Source organism: Phocoena phocoena, chromosome 19, assembly GCF_963924675.1.
Source record: "Phocoena phocoena chromosome 19, mPhoPho1.1, whole genome shotgun sequence".
Lineage (NCBI taxonomy): Eukaryota > Metazoa > Chordata > Mammalia > Artiodactyla > Phocoenidae > Phocoena > Phocoena phocoena.
This window is the reverse complement of record NC_089237.1, coordinates 22,091,692-22,108,327: the sequence shown is the minus strand read 5'-3', so window position 1 is coordinate 22,108,327 and position 16,636 is coordinate 22,091,692. Positions and strand designations below refer to the sequence as shown.

At 37.3% G+C, this 16,636-nt stretch overlaps 1 protein-coding gene across 2 annotated transcripts in view; it reads right to left on the bottom strand.

Annotated features, from left to right (window-relative positions):
* Nucleotides 1-1,345: 1,345 nt before the first annotated feature.
* NPEPPS (aminopeptidase puromycin sensitive) overlaps nt 1,346-16,636 on the bottom strand; it is a 101,169-nt gene continuing 85,878 nt past the window's right edge. For both annotated transcript variants that reach the window (XM_065896551.1, XM_065896550.1), the window contains 8 exons: nt 14,783-14,917; nt 13,316-13,535; nt 9,197-9,339; nt 8,015-8,071; nt 5,060-5,167; nt 4,416-4,571; nt 3,914-3,961; nt 1,346-1,669 (listed from right to left, as the gene is read on the bottom strand). In XM_065896551.1, coding sequence (XP_065752623.1) covers nt 1,517-1,669; nt 3,914-3,961; nt 4,416-4,571; nt 5,060-5,167; nt 8,015-8,071; nt 9,197-9,339; nt 13,316-13,535; nt 14,783-14,917 — 1,020 coding nt within the window. In that variant the 3' untranslated portion in view covers nt 1,346-1,516. The remainder of the gene's footprint in view (nt 1,670-3,913; nt 3,962-4,415; nt 4,572-5,059; nt 5,168-8,014; nt 8,072-9,196; nt 9,340-13,315; nt 13,536-14,782; nt 14,918-16,636) is intronic.

Sequence of the window (16,636 nt, the reverse complement as noted above, 5' to 3'; positions counted from 1 at the left end):
TTTTCTGGTTAGGTACTCTTCATTAGGAATTCAGCAACTGGATTTTCTTAGACTCAGAAAAATCCTATGGTAGTAAAACTTCTTATAATCCTACTGAATGATAGGAAAGGTTTTAGTTGCTTATCAGAGAGAATAAAGGACGTCAGGACATCAATTTCACATTGACATTTTTATTAACGCCAACTGTTTTTTAATTATTTTTTTTTAAAACAATAGCACAAAAATGTTTCAAGGAAGCAGTCTCACAATCTGATGACCTTCTGAAATACAGTTAAGCCACACCAAATATGAATTCCTGTTAATAACACACAAAAATATTTTTTTTAAGAAAAAGAAAAGAAAAAAGGTAGGGAAAGAGGAAAGGAATGAGATTTAGACTTAAAATGTACTGGATTAGGTTGGTGAGGCTTGTTAGTAGGATACACTGTGGAAGCAGAGTGGCACACACAGGCTTATAGTCTTTGTTGTTTTTAAAACCAGTTACCACTAATATATAGGCCCTGCAGCAGTTACCAATGACTTCTTACATGCCCAAAATGAACCAGAAGAAGCCAGTGTTGATACTGTCATAAAGAGATTCAACAGTTGGCCTGTCAGACAACTAAGACCATTTTCAGCAGAGTAACTCCTTCAGAAAGGCCTGGATGAAAACCTTTCGTTTCTATTGTCTCACCTATATGCATTTCAGGGTTCTTAAAAGTCATCTTAAAAAAGAAAGAAAAAAATAATGTATATCAGTTTCTCTTATTTAATGTGGCTATAAAAGATGTTTCCTTATTATTTCTTTATCTCTAAGAAGGACACCGGGGTGGTGGGTTGGGGATGGAACTAGGGGAGGAAAAAACCCAGACCAGGATAGGTTTTTTTTTTAAACTTTTTTTTTTTTTTTTTTGCCAAGGGGTCACACAGAAGGGAAAGCAAGGAGGAAAACTACAATCCTTGGTTCAGATTGAGTTATGCAGGAAAATATATCTTCCTGATCAGTCCCCATGCCAAAAAAAAAAAAAAAAAAAAAAACCCACTTGAAATTATGCACAGACTCTATGTTATACCAGCTATCAGCCTTTCATGTTTATCATCCCCAGCAATGGACACTACCCTTGGTTTGTAGGCTGCTTGTAGAACCCATTTCACAAAAATCCTCTTTACCCAGAAGCCTCTAGTTTCCTTTTGGTAGGTTATAAAAACAGAACATCTGTCATTAACAGGAGAGTGTTAAATACTTTTAACCACTGACAAGGCTTCAGGAAGTTTCACAGTTTCGTTATGCTCTATTTTATTACTATCATATTTACATTTTTTTTATTTTTTATTTTTTTTGCTGAATTGCTGATTTTCCTTTTTCAATAGAATTTAATTCTGGAGTGTGAGCAGGAACCAGTTAACTACATTCAATGTCCAACCCCCACTGGCTTGAAAGAAGACTCCAAATTCTTGGCATATGAATCAGCTGTTCGGTCGCTCCACCTTATCCCTGCATGAAGCAGCAGAACCACAGTGGCGGCATGCTCCGGGTTCATGCTGTGGGTGGTGAGGCCTTTCGCTGAAGGAGGTACTGGTGGATGCTCTCAGCATCACGCTTTAGCCAAGCAGCATTCAGCAGGATATTTTCACAACACTGCTGGATGGTACGCTCAGCTGAAGGAGCTGGGTGACTCTCGAAGAAAGCCTGGTATAAAACAACCCAGAATGTAGGATCATTACCAGCAATAGTAAGAAGCTAATATCACAGGCTCTGAAAAAATACCCACTGTCTATAAAGGGTTCATAAGCTTCACTCATGAAAATTTACCACTGCCACCTCCAGGCTAAAAGAAAACAAGCAGCTCCTTGTACCTGCCTACAGGAATTCTCCTCCAAATATATTATATGCTTACAACCTAATTAAAAGTTAACAGTAAAGAGACAGAACCTATGGCCTTTCTTTTAAGTTCCTTGTCCAACCAGCAAAATAAAGTAAAAAAGAACTGATATCAAGGACCTACTCTGTTCCAGGCCCCCTGTGTTAGTTACTTCATCTAAATGACAATCTTATCACTTCATTTTACAGATGAAACTGGCTCACAGGGGTTAAAAAACCTACTTGAAGTCTAGGTTTTGGAATCAGACTTGGGACTTTATCTAGGCTCCATCATGTACTATCCTGTGACTGAGTACGTTAACTGCTCTAAGTATGTTTTCTCATCTATGAGAAAATATTTACTCCAGAAGATGGAAGAGACAACAACCCATATAAACAGCGTAATACTTGGCACAGAGTAGTTAAGGACTCAACACATTTTGGCTGCTTCAAATAAAGATTAATTTGTAAGGGTTGATAAAATTAAGAAGCTTAAATTGCTTCTATATCCTAATAATTTAAAATTTTATAGACTCGCATTTTTCATACAGTAAAACTACTTCAGTTTCTTGTAATTATCACAACGCTTATTGATTAAACGCTGAATAAACCATTTTCTAATGAAGTACACCTGGTTCCATAGAAAATACCAACTAGCAAAAGGACAGGGGTCTTTCCTTTGAGCTAGTATATAAGAGAGAATGACTAATTCATCAGATTAAGTCTAGACCTTTTAGAAATCAGTAACTTTATTTACATGGATGACAATGGCTCCTGCTCCAAGACTCCTATCACAGTTGGGTTCTTAGGGCCTGAGTAAGATACAAGACTTCCTCTCATTTCACTTCGAGAAGCAGCACCACTATTTACATACCAGAAACCTGGGAATTATCCTTGACTCTTCCTTCTTCCTCCCCAGATACGTTCACAACACAGAGAAGCCACTCAGTAAATACTGGTTGAATTAAAGATTAACAAAATCAAGCCCCTGAATTTCTTTCTTACTCCATCTTCTCCAAGCTACTAAATCATTTTTGCTTGGAGAGTTAGCTTCCCGACATCTTCTCTTCTCCTTTCCAAATTATGCATTCTCCACACTGCGGCCAGACTGAAATTTTTATCATATAAACAAAGGAGTGACTTGATCTGGTTTGTAAGCCATTCAAGGGCTTCCCATTCTTAGGAAAATTTTAATATGGCCTACAAGGCCCTCCTCGGTCTGGCCTCTACCTACTTTACCGGGCTTAGCTTAACCAGTGCCCTCCCCTCAAACTAATTATACATATTTCTCCTTCAGAGTATTTATTACCTTTACAATAAAGTAATTATTAACACAATACAATACACAATGTAAACTAAATGAATCTTATTTCTAACAATGGATCATAAAGTGAATCAAACATTATAGCTCTCAGAATTTCCAAATTCACACCTGATAACCCCCTTGCTTTCAAGAATGAAGGCGGAAGTGACACTTAAAAAATACTTCGCAATTAAATGCAATGAAAGGCTTAAAGTTAAGATTTTCCTAATCAGTGTAGATTTGTCCTCCAAACGCTGAACTCTGCCACTAAACTGATTATCAGTCTTTCTAAGAGCTAAGAGGAGAGTCCCTACATAGTCATCTTGTCTCATTGTGCCTACAAAAGACCTATGAAGGTTTTAGAAAAGGAAAAAGAACTAATATCAAGGACCTACTATGTTCCAGGCCCCCTATGTTACTTAATCTAAATAACAATCTTAACACCTCATTTTATGGATGAGGAGCCAGGCTCATAGAGGTTAAAAAACTTGCTTGAAGTTACACAGCTTACAAGGGGCAGAGCACAGATTATTTATACCCAGGTCGACTGATGTCAAGTTCCACATTCTTTCAACCACACTTCAATGCCCCAAAGATGATTCCAACTCTAAATTCTTCAAGCATTAAAGATACAACCTAACCCGTCTTTCTCCAAGCAAGAACATGGAGACCCTAAAGCACAACATTACCCCAACACTCTATCATTACAATTTGGTTAGTGTTTTTACTTACTGGATTGAAAAGTGAAAAGTAAACAGTCCTTTCCTTACCTTAACTTCTCCAGCCATTTTATCAACTGCAAATCCCTCAACTGATAGCTGAAAAAAAAATGGTTTATAAATAGTAAGAACAGCTAAGAGTTTAGGAACAAACTTCCATTTACCATAAAAACAAATCATTCCATTCTTTCCCAACTTCAGTTTATTCTAGAGGGTACAGGATGGGTTATGGAGAAACTCTTTAGTAAAGCTAATAACTACTTAAGGAAACTCTTAAAAAGCAAAGGCCAGGGCTTCCCTGGTGGCGCAGTGGTTGAGAGTCCGCCTGCCGATGCAGGGGACACGGGTTCGTGCCCCGGTCTGGGAAGATCCCACATGCCGCGGAGCAGCTGAGCCTGTGCGTCCGGAGCCTGTGCTCCGCAACAGTGAGAGGCCTGCGTACCGCAAAAAAAAAAAAAAAAAAGGCAAAGGCCATAATCTATGGGTCTAGTGAATCATGGATGTTTCTCAATAATATCCATGATAAGCAAGCTACTCAAAAATGTTCACCTACCTTTATTAGTCTAGATATTAAGAATCCTCCCTGGTAGCGATTATAAAGTTCTTCCCAGTTGTCTTTTATGAATTTCCAAGCAGCCTTCCTTCCATGCTTACTGCCTCCAGCCACTCCACCAATTACTGATACAGTGTCCTGTGGACGTACCTCTTCCTAAAAAAAGGAAGAGAACTAAAAGTCTACCATATCCAGAACATCGTCTGCTGCCAGAAAGGGCAAATGCTGTTGAGGTACCCAAGTAATCCCGCTGAAGACACTTATTGTTTTAGGAATAACTTGCACCAGAAGCTTCTAACAAAGAGGAGAATGTTCAACCTAAAGATCAGCCAAATTGAGAATGAAGCACTGGGATGGGTACAAACAGGCTGCTCAATAAATACTTGCTCTAGGGTAAAGAAAGGAAGAGACAGAAAGTAGGCACGGGGATGTGTCAGCTTTCCAGTTTATTTCCTCTCCCAACTATTCTGATTCTCACCACTAGAGGGAGATACAGTGATTAGTAACAAAAGCTTATTCCAGTCCTCCAAGAATGAGAGGGAGCCTTTAGTCTAGGGTTAAGGCAGAGAATACTGAATCAAGGACATTTGCTACAGATCAGTGGGTAACAACTCCCTCTAAAAGCAGTTTTCATGGTAACTTACTGAAAGTGCAAACGTGAGGACTTTTTGAATCAATTCAGGTGAAAGAGTAGCCCCAAGGACTCTTTCAATCCGGTTTTTCTCTTCCTGCATATCTGCTTGTTTGTGAAGCTATAGTGAAAAAATACAGATAGAGATAATTAACTTCCCCCCCATTAAGGTGAAACTTTTGCTCTACATTCTCATTGGCTAAGACTGCAGGATATGAAATTAACAAAAGAATATTTTTCAAGATGTTTGGGCACTAAATTTGTCGTGTGCCCCTATAGTAAGACACTAGGTGTAAGTGCTTACTGTATGAATAGCTTGTCATCAGTTCTAAGCAGTTCAACATCAAGATCTAAGGGGTCAACCTGTCATGACCAAATTCTTTACTCATTGATGTCTAACTAATGTTCTATGTTAGATGAGCAAAATAATAATTACTAATACCACTTCAATTTATAGTATTTTTCACTATTTACAATAGTGAAAAATATAAGATGCATTATTGAAAGTAATATTTTAAGAATGTTTGATGACATAAACATGCTCTTGATATATTAAATGAAAGAAGAGAGACAAAGCAAAATGATTCTAAATTTTTAAAAAGTTAATGTGAAGGGGAAAAAACACTTGAAAACACATCAAAATATTAACAATAATAATGGTCTCTGATCAGTGGGATCATCATATTTTTTAACTGCAAAAGCAGCACATGCTGAATGAAGAATATTAAGAAAACAGAAAAGCATAAAGAAAAACCAAATCAGAAATAAGATCATATTATACATGCTATATTTGTGACATTTTAAAAATTACAGGTAAGTTCTGTTTTCTTCTTTATACTTTTCTAGTCTCTAAATCTTCCATAGTGAGTATACCAAAATCTTTTTTCATAATTAGAAACAAAATATTATTATATATTTTTAAAAATTAGAACTACAAATGTATATGAGATACTTCTCTAGGACAACTTAATTTATAGACTCTCTTGACCTTTTTTCCCCTCTGAAGATTTAACACTGACCAGTGTCTGGAGACCCCATCACAGCTCCCAGTTTCCTCTTCCTTTCCTTTGGACTCTTTTGAGCAGCAGTGTAGTAAAATAGATAGGAGGTCAGAAGACCTGGGTTCTAGTCCCAGTTTTGCCTCTAACTAGCTGTGTGATCTTGACTAAGTCCTTAACCTCTCCGGGTCTCAGTTTCCCCATCTGTAAAATGAGTGGGGTGGACAGATGATTTCTAAGGTCCTTTTCAGCTCTAATACTCAAGGTCTGAACTCTGGCTTTTAGGAAGCATTCCCCACCCCACCCCCTGGAGAACCTGTTACAGGAGTCCACTAGATGGCATCATAACACCACATTTCAAATACACTTTGAATTAAAGTTATTTATCCTGCTTCATTATTCCTAAATTACCAACAGAAAACTGTATTCCTCACCTCTCATCAACTGGTTTCTTTCTTTTTTTTAAATTTATTTTATTGAAGTATAGTTGATTTACATTGTTGTGCTAGTTTCTGATATACAGCAAGTGATTCAGTTATACATACATAATAATAGTTTGCATTTGCTAAACTCCCAATCCATCCCTCTGCAACCTCCCCTGACTGGTTTCTTGAAGAACCCTGATTCTGCCTTCATTAGAGCTCTTTCACTCTTCATTAGAGCTCTTTAACACAAGCTGAATCACTCTGAGCTCCCTTGTGTTAGATGCAAACATTTATTAAATAAACATACTAGTATAAATTCTTAAAAATATGCCATGACATGAAAATGTCTCAGTACCTCTCATGAAAATTTCGGAACCCCTATTTTTCCCACACCTTTATGGAATAGACAAAAAATACCAAGTACTTCATTTCATATGCAAAGAAATACATGATTTATAGTGCATAGGTTCACAGAATATTAAGAATGAGAAGGGACCTTAATGTCATTTAGTTGAAAGGTAAACCCGAAGTATTTTTTTATGTTATTAGAAAGGAAATCCTTATACAAGATAAGTAGTTAAAGCAATACAGTTTGAGATGTAGTTTCTTAAAAAAAGTTTATAATATATATATATTTTAAAACATTCTAATCATTTAAATAGGATTTGTTTAGAACTAAAATACTAGAAATTAGATTTGCAGTTCTGATCCACTTGGGATAAGAAAAGTATTCTGATTAAGGGTAGAAGTATTAAAGCACATCCCATTCCTATGCTGTTTGTCTCCCTAAGTGCAGATCATTTAATGAATGGGTCTGATAGATGATTTGGGTATTTAGGCACATTTTGCACATTTTATTTAATGGTAATAAGTAGAATCAGCTCTCTCCACCTCTAATACAACCAGATTGTCAAGTTATTTCTTAGACTAATAACTGCATGGACAAGGACTGGAGATAGCACTTGTTCCACAGCATTAGGACTTTCAAACAGATTACTGCCATTATAAGGACATGGAAAGTTTTACCTATATTTTTCTAAGTTGGAGTTTAATTATATGCCAACCACCCTGGGAAACTACAGAGGCTGTGAAAGCAAGTGAATTAATTTCCTGTCCATTCATAAGAGGCACTGGCACAGACCAAACCCTTGAGACACCTAATCATCTATCCCTTTTCTAAGCACAGAAACAAACCTTTTGTATAAAATGGGCAGAACCCCAAGTAAATTTGCATTGATGGGAAAAGTTTTAAGAACTTGACTTTTTAATCAAAATTAACATTTCGGTATTAAGATTTAAGATGCATAAATTCGTGAGTAAAAAAAAAAAGTGAAAAAATTAGATGACTTTTGGCACTTGTATTGGTAGTACAAATAAACATATTATATATTTCTCTCACAGTTTCCTAATATTTGCATGTCTACAGTATGCATATCAGCATGTATTTCTTTTGCCAGGACTTTTTTTTAACCACTCAAGCTCATACTCTCTATGTCAATTCAACTTAAAAAGCAGAAAATGGGAGCCCTTTCTAAATTTACTCACCTTCAGCATAATGTCTAAGGTAGTGCCATCACCATGCTTCAAAACAGTCAGATAGACCTACAAGAGAATACAGGAACAGAAAAGAAGGCATCTGATTAAATGTAACTTGTTCCAAATATTCTAACGTTAAGAAAAGACAGAAAGCAAGTCAAAAAAAATTGTGTGGATATTACATATTAATACAAATTGTGGCAAGGATCTAAGAGCCCACATTAACAACCAGAAAGGTAGATGGCAGGTAGTAAGTAACAGCAGAACACACCAGTCTTTCAGGAGAATGTGCATGGATAGTCAATCACCTTTCAGTACCCTAGTGCAGACTGAGAAGCTTGACATCAATGAGAAGCTGCCTACAGACCTCGTAAGTGGTGTATATTGAAAGAATCAGGAGGGACTTCCCTGGTCACAGTGGTTAAGAATCTGCCTGCCAACGGAGGGGACACGGGTTCGATCCCTGGTCTGGGAAGATCCCACATGCCGCGGAGCAACTAAGCCTGTGCACCACAACTACTGAGCCTATGCTCTAGAGCCCACGAGTCACAACTACTGAGCCCATGCACCACAACTACTAAGCCTGTGCGCCCAGAGCCCATGCTCCGCAACAAGAGAAGCCACCACAATGAGAAGCCCGCGCACCACAATCCCAGCTCGCCGCAGCTAGAGAAAGCCCATGTAAAGCCAAAAAAAAAAAAAAATCGTAATAAAATATCTTAAAACAATAAAAGAATCAGGGGACTTCCCTGGTGGTCCAGGGGTAAAGAATCCGCCTTGCAATGCAGGAGACACAGGTTAGATGCCTGTGTGCCACAACTACTGAGCTCGCGTGCGTCAACGAAGGAGCCAGTCTGCTGCAAACTACAGAGCCCACGTGTTCTGGAGCCCCCGTGCCACAACTAGAGAGAGAAAACCCGCATGCCACAACTAGAGAGAAGCCTGAGTGCTGCAATGAAGAGACTGTGTGCCTCAGTGAAGATCCCGTATGCCGCAAGTAAGACTCAACACAGCCAAAAAGTAAAAAAAAAATAAGAAAAATAAATAAATAAATAAAGGAAAAAAAAAAAGAATCAGACATGATTTGTGAGTCAATACTTAGGTCATTTTTGGTTACTATTAAATACATTCCACACTACACAGAATAATGAAGTCACCTAGAAATCAAGGTACTTTATTATGAAAACCTACCGGACTCCTCAAATCAGCGGAGAGAATCTGTTTCCCTTCCACATGGTCCTTAAACCGACGACGGGCTTCTTCTAACGTTGCCTTATGTCCTGCCTTCCCTAGTTTTCCCAGAACCAAGCCCCTCAGGAGTGCATCGAGATGACCTGATTGAGAAGTAAAAGAGATATAGAACTACTTAAAAAGCTTATTTTTACAAATATGCCACCTGGATATCTTATAATTGTGTTATACCATGTCTACAGTCTTGAACAAACAAAATCAATTACCTTAGTACTCGAGAGAACACTTGATTTAAATTTATCAAATAAGAATGAAATGAGTGCTTAACACACTAGACAAGCAAATATGATGCCTCTGTCTATAGTTACAATGCCAACTTGATTTACTAAATGTTCACTCCATCTAGGTAATTACACTAATAAGAATTATGTGTGAAAGGAACGACTTAGATCATGCAATTTTGACCCAAGATTTAGAGAAAGGTCACATATAGAACTAGTATGCTGGGTACATTGAAATCTTAGATTTTTTAAATCAGAATCTGATAGATTACTCCGAAGATATGCAGATGGCCAATAAGCTATCACTGGCCGTTAGGGAAATGCAAAACAAAACCACAAGATACCACTTCACACCGATTAGGATGGCTAGAATAAAAGAGACAATAACAAGTGTTGGCAAGGATGGGGAGAAATTAGAAACCTCATACATTGCTGGTAGGAATGTAAAATGGTGTGGCCACTTTGAAAAACAGTCCAGCAATTCCTCAAAAGGTTAAACACAGAGTTACAGTATGACCCAGCAATTCCACTCTTCAGTATATACCCAAGAGAAATGAAAGTATTTGTCTATACAAAAACTTGTATACATATGTTCATAACAGTATTCCTAACCGTCAAAAAGTAGAAACAATCCAAACATACATAAACTGATAAATGAACAAAGAAAATGTGGTATATCCATATAATACAATGGAATATTATTTGACTATAAAAGGAAATGAAGTACTGATACATGCTGCAACATGGATGAACCTTGAAAACATACTAAATGAAAGAGGCCAAATATAAAAGGCCACACAGGGTATGATTCCATTTATATGAAATGCCAGAACAGACAAATCCATGAGACAGCAGATTAGTGGCTGCCTGGGACTGAGTTGCCAGGGAATACAGAGTGACTGCCAATGGGTATGGAGTTTCTTTTGAGGGTAAAGAAATTGTTCTGGAATTAGATAGTGCTGGTGGTTGTACAACACTGTGAAAAAAGACTGAATTGTATATTTAAAAGAGTGCATTTTGTGGTATACTGATTATACCTCAAAAAAAAATAGTTAACCTAGCATACAAACTGATGGACTGCAACAGCACAATGGACAAATAAATTGTGGTATATTCATACAATGAAATAGCACTCAGCGGTAAAAAGGATGTTATCTCTAGAACATTATACTGAGTGAGGCAAGCCAGATAAAAGAATAGACTATATAATATGATTCCATTTATATAAAGTTCTAGAAGAGACCATATTAATCTAGGGTGAAAGAAGTCAGAATAGTGTTTGCCTGCAGGGGATGTGAGGGTTGGTGGGGTGGGTAGAGTGGCAGGGACTGGGAAGCGGCCTGAGGGCAACCTCCTGTGGTGATGGAGATTTTTATGCATTTGTCAAGTCCCTGAATTGAACATGCACAATTTACCATATTTAAATAGTAACTCCATAAAAAATACATTTAAGAAAACCGTAAGAAATCAATAGATAACACGATGCTAGTGAAGGTTCTTATAAGAACCAATTTATAATTCTGGTGCTGATTTGCTGTGTTGATACAGGCAATATTTTTATTATTTTGCTATGTTTGATTCTTCTATCTGTAAAGCTGGGAAACTAATGACATTCTCTCTATTTCAAAAAGGTATTTTTTAGTCCCCAAAGTTTCACATATTATCATCATGAAAGAAAAGTGCAACATCCACCAATTTACCTGCATCTGTGTCCATATACTTCCTGTCTTGTTCTTATGGATCTGCTGTATTCCTACCTAAAGCCAACTCCTCCACTTGTGCAATGGATCCTGACTCCTCTCGATTATTCAGCCATCACTCCAGCAATTACCTCTCTTTCACATCATGAATTTTTCTATTACTGCATCATTTCCATCAGCACAAAAACATAAAGTCTCCCACTTTAAAAAAAAAAAAAAGCCCCCTTGACTTCACATCTCTCTCCAGACTATCCCCTTTTATCTGATCCTCTTTTTAGCAAAACTCCTTTAAAAAGTTGTCTAAAAGTGCTGTCTCCTTTTCCTCTCTTCCCTTTCTGGTGTTGTTCATCACCATGCCACAGAACTTGGCCAATGCAATCAGAGCAGCATTTGTCACAGACGATCACTTCTCCCTCTCTACTGCTTCTTTAAGGCTTCTGGGACACTCCTCTCCCTCCTGTCTCTCCTACCTTATTGTCCAGTCAATCTCCCTTGCTGATTCCTCCTCTTCTACCGAATCTCTAAATCTTGGACTGACCATGCCCTCATCCAATCTTATGGCTGTAAATACCATCTATGCGTTAAATGTATCTATTCAGCATGGACCTCTCGGCATGGGACTCCCCACTTGGATGTCTAAAAGGACCTCAAATTTAAGATGTCCAAAACCAAACTGCTGATTCCCTTTTGTACCCAAATCTGCTTCTACAGCAGTCTTCCCCGTCCCTGCATATGGTAACTTCACTCTTTCAGTTCTTCAGGCCAAAATTTGATGACTCCCCTCTTTCTCTCCACCACACAGGGCACCACCAAGTATTTTCAGTTCTACCTTCAAAACATACCCAGAATTTACTACCTACAAGTGCTACCTGCAACCAACACCTAACTGGATTACTGAAATAGCTTTCTAACTTGTCTCCCTGCTTCCTCTTTTGCCTCCCCTGCTACAGTCTGTTCTTCACACAGCTGAGTAAATAAGTCATGTTCCTCTGCTTTAAACTCTCAAATGAGTTGCTCATACCACTAGATGTGAAAGTCCCACGGGTTCTATAGGAGCTGATATGCTTCCACCCTCCTCTCTCCCTCAGTTTCTCTGTCCTGACTTTACCAGCCTCCTTGTTATTCCTTGAACATCTAAGCATGCCTCTGCCTCAGGTCTTTTGTACTTGCTGTTTCCTGTTTGGACCATTTTCCCACTAGATATCCTCACAGTTCTCTCCTACAGGTCTCTGCTTACGCTCAAATATCACCTCACTAGTTTTCCTGCATTTTCCTGTGCACTCTCCATAAAATAGTGGCTTACTACTCCTTTTACTCCTGATCTACCCTACCTAACTTTATTTTTCTTCATGATACTTGCTGCCACCTAAAATATTATCTATTGAACTGTTTGCTGTGTCTTCCACTAGAATGTAAGCCACACAGAGTGATTTTTTGTTCACTGTTATACCACCAGCTCCTAGTATGGTACCTGGCATTTACTGGGTACATAAATATTTGTTGAATCAATAAAAGTAAGACATAGAGCTCTAGATAATTGTTACTATTGTTCTTATTGTAAAAGACTGCCAGAATAAGAAGGGCAGGAGGAAATACCACCTTCAGTTATTAGCATATGGTAGAAAATAATTATATTTAAAGCCCTGTAATCACTATTCCCAACATTTAAATGACAGCAAAAGAGTAAATACAGGATTACAGAAATAAAGAGGAGAGGATACATGTAGAAAGCAAATAACTCCTTTAATTCAGAAAACTGGCCCCTGTGTCTCTCAACACCTTTTCAAGCTGTACATAAGGTGCCTGGTATTTATGGTAAAATAATAAATAAAATAATCCAGAATTCCCTTTAGCTTTTCTTTACTAAAAATGGGCCTTTGGAACTTTGTGAAAGACTTCTATTTCCACCATTTGCTCTGTGCATATATCATATTTAGCAACAAATACACATAGCCACCACTGTTTTTATGTAACTTCACCAGGAGGCTTAAAAGTCCTAAGTCTTACTTTCTAGTTAGCTGAATACACAGTAACATCCAGCAGACACAAAGATGATGCTATTGTTATTGTTAACCACAGCTGAGTAAAAAAAAGACCAATTTCTGATCAATTCTTTCCCCATTCAGTACATCCATTACCTTCTCCAGGCTTGGGGTCCCAGCCCAGTCTCTCCCCTATAGGTGAAAAGACATCTTTCACAAACTCCTGGATTTCCTCATAGAAGTCTGTGTGGGACAAGAGAGTTGAGAGAATCCCCAGGTTACAGCTCAGGTCGCTCCATACAGTATAATTGGGCTCATTCACAAAAGCCTCCATGACTTTTAGAACCTCTACAGTGCTAATGATTCCAGCTCGAGCCTGGGATAGGAAAAAACATAAATTAATCTAGTCTTCAAACAAAAGCAAAACAAAAAACACAAGCACGTATTTTTGGCATTATCTTCTGCTAGTTACTCATCCCTTAAGGAAGAGACTAGACTATATAAGCTCAGACTACTACAGAATTTTATAAAATAAAAACTGTATTATGACACCACTCCTTACTTTTTTGCTATTTATAGAAGAGCCACTTTAAAAAATTGCTAGAATTCCACCAATTTAGAAAAAGAAAGAAAACAGTTAACGTCCTATTTCTATTCAGTTTCCGGGGTCTTGGCATTGTTTTTTATTTTGAAAATTTTCATACTTTCAGAAAAGTTGCAAAAACAGTTGGGGCTTTGGTTTTTGACAGAGGCGCTTTCAAAACTAGACCTGCAAACTATGTCAACGTCAGCCTGTCCTTTACTCATTTCTAAAAGAAGGCAAACTGGAAGGCACTACAAATTCAGTCCTTTCAGAACTGACTAACAGAGTTAGGAAAAAGAACTTCTGTTACAGCAGCCAACTGCACAAACACACCACTCTCCTGGGACAGGTCTCTCTCAGCAATGAAATCAGCAGATGTGAGGTTTTGTGCATCAATGCTAATCTGTGTTTATACAAAGGAGGAATCCAAAACCAGTTACTGCAGAGGGGAATGAAAATTTCAAGTCCAATTAAAGGAACACTAGGAGGAATCTGACAATTTTATCACAGAGACATCTAGAAATTATCTAACCTATGTTTTGGGGTCATAAAGATAATACTACTAATTGCTCCTTAAAATTTTTTCTGGAACAAAGCTAAATATAATTCTAAAGCTAATGGGATATTATAATTTGAATAGTAACGGAATGTTAAAAAATTCTACTAGACTTCCCCTGCAAAGTACAACCACTATTTTACAAAAATATAAATCACTCTGAATTATTTTTAAAAACTACATAAGTAGAGAAATTTCTTCAAGGTTCATATCTATGTGTGTTGAAAAGAATTTTTGCCTTACAAAGGATCGTTTAAGTATAGTTGCAAAAAGCTGGCTTAGGAGTAATAAAATGAGATTTGTTTCTGGTAAATTATATAGGTTCAATCTTGTCATGTTAATTAATAATTAGTCATTTGCTTTGGTACTAAAGGCATTCAACCTTCAGGAAGAAATATATTCTTCTAGTTATGTTTCAGTCAGGCACTCCAGGAAAAACAAAATCCTTTAATCAACAAAATCCATCATACTACTGGAGGCTCACCAAGGAGAAGAGGTCATTCTGTAATCCAAGTCGATCCACAGGGGGCAGAGAAAGGTCACGAATGCCTGGTAATAAACTTTCCAGCATGGCTGAGCTGTATTGGGTCCGATAAAACCCAACTGTTCCCAGGTTTAACTGAAAAGATATACAACAGGTATTATTAAGGAGATGCATTTATTTTTTAAATCAATTTTTTGTAGGTATGAAAGAAGTTCTAGTTTTAGTATATCTGGATGAAAAACAACAAAGATCATTTATGCTAACAGACAAAGTATTAAAATGAAACAACATATAAAGATAGTAATCAGTTGTCAAAGATGAATACAGAGGCAAAAGAAAACAGAAACTTGGCATAGTGGGAGGCAAAGTGAGCGACAGTGAAAAGAACATGGCTGAAAAGGAGGATATAATGCGGCTAAGTTTCTATTTCTAATTTCAGTGAATGGTTTTCAAGTTACAGAAAACATTTACTACAAAATAAAAATACTTGGACAATAAAATCTCTGAGGAAGACTAAACCTTTACAAATACTGATCTAATGAGCCCAGAGCCTCAATAGAATAACAACTGTCAGGTCCTAGATTTTAAAGAATTACATGGAGTTAAAAGGCAATTTCATATGATTTTTGGAGTGAGGTAATCATTGACTATCATTATTTTCTATAGGCTATTTACCAACAGTCAAAAATATTTTTGATAATATTTATATGCAAAGTATTTTAATGATAAAATGACAGTATAAGATATAAATATTTTGGGCTTCCCTGGTGGTGCAGTGGTTAAGAATCCGCCTGCCAATGCAGGGGACACGGGTTCGAGCCCTGGACCGGGAAGATCCCACATGCCTCAGAGCAACTAAGCCTGTGCGCCACAGCTCTAGAGCCTGTGAGCCCCAGCTACTGAGCCCGCGTGCCACAACTACTAAAGCCCGTGTGCCTAGAGCCCCTGCTCTCTGCAACAAGGGAAGCCACCGCAATGAGAAGCCCACACACTGCAACAAAGAGTAGCCCTCACTCGCTGCAACTAAAGAAAGCCCACGCACAGCAACGAAGACCCAACACAGCCAAAAATAAAATAAATTAATTTTTTTAAAAAGATATAAATATTTTACTATTTATATATATTTAAGTCACTTCACATTTCTAATACAGTAATTATTTTATTGATTCCCTTTATCTTTTACTATAGGAATAACACCTTTGTTTACCTAATTACAATCATAGTGTTTTTTCTTATAAGAAAAATTTCATATTGCTACATATGTTCCAGAATGTAATTTAAAATGGTAATATAGTATTCCACTGGGTATATTATAAAAATATATTAAAAAAAAATTAAAACAGAGGGAGAAATAGTTCTGCAAGCACAAAAGCCTGAGACAATGTATAATTCCTATTGGGAACCTATAATTGGGAGAAAAGTCTGTAACAGATACTTTCGTTATGAAAGGCAGAGTACAGAATAATGAAAAATAATATTTACTGACTCTTAGTGTTGTGAAATGGCTTTAAAACACCAGCTAAAAGTAATTTCACATTTCAGTGACACAAACTGATTATTACATGTCTGATCTCACTTGATTACAGTTGTACATGCACAATGACGACACATCACTGAGTTAACATGTCATTACAATGACAGGGCAGTTTGAAGTTGCAAGACTACAAATGTTTTGGTTAATGTGACTTTATACATAGACTACTAGTTTTTTCCTGTTTAATCCTATCCCTTTGTAACTGCTTATTGACCACTCCCTTACCTGACATAAAGGCAAATATCTAGACAATATTATTTGAAAGTTGGCCCTAAATTTCACACAAGAAAGTTCAGAAATGTTTTTTTCTTTTCAAGTCC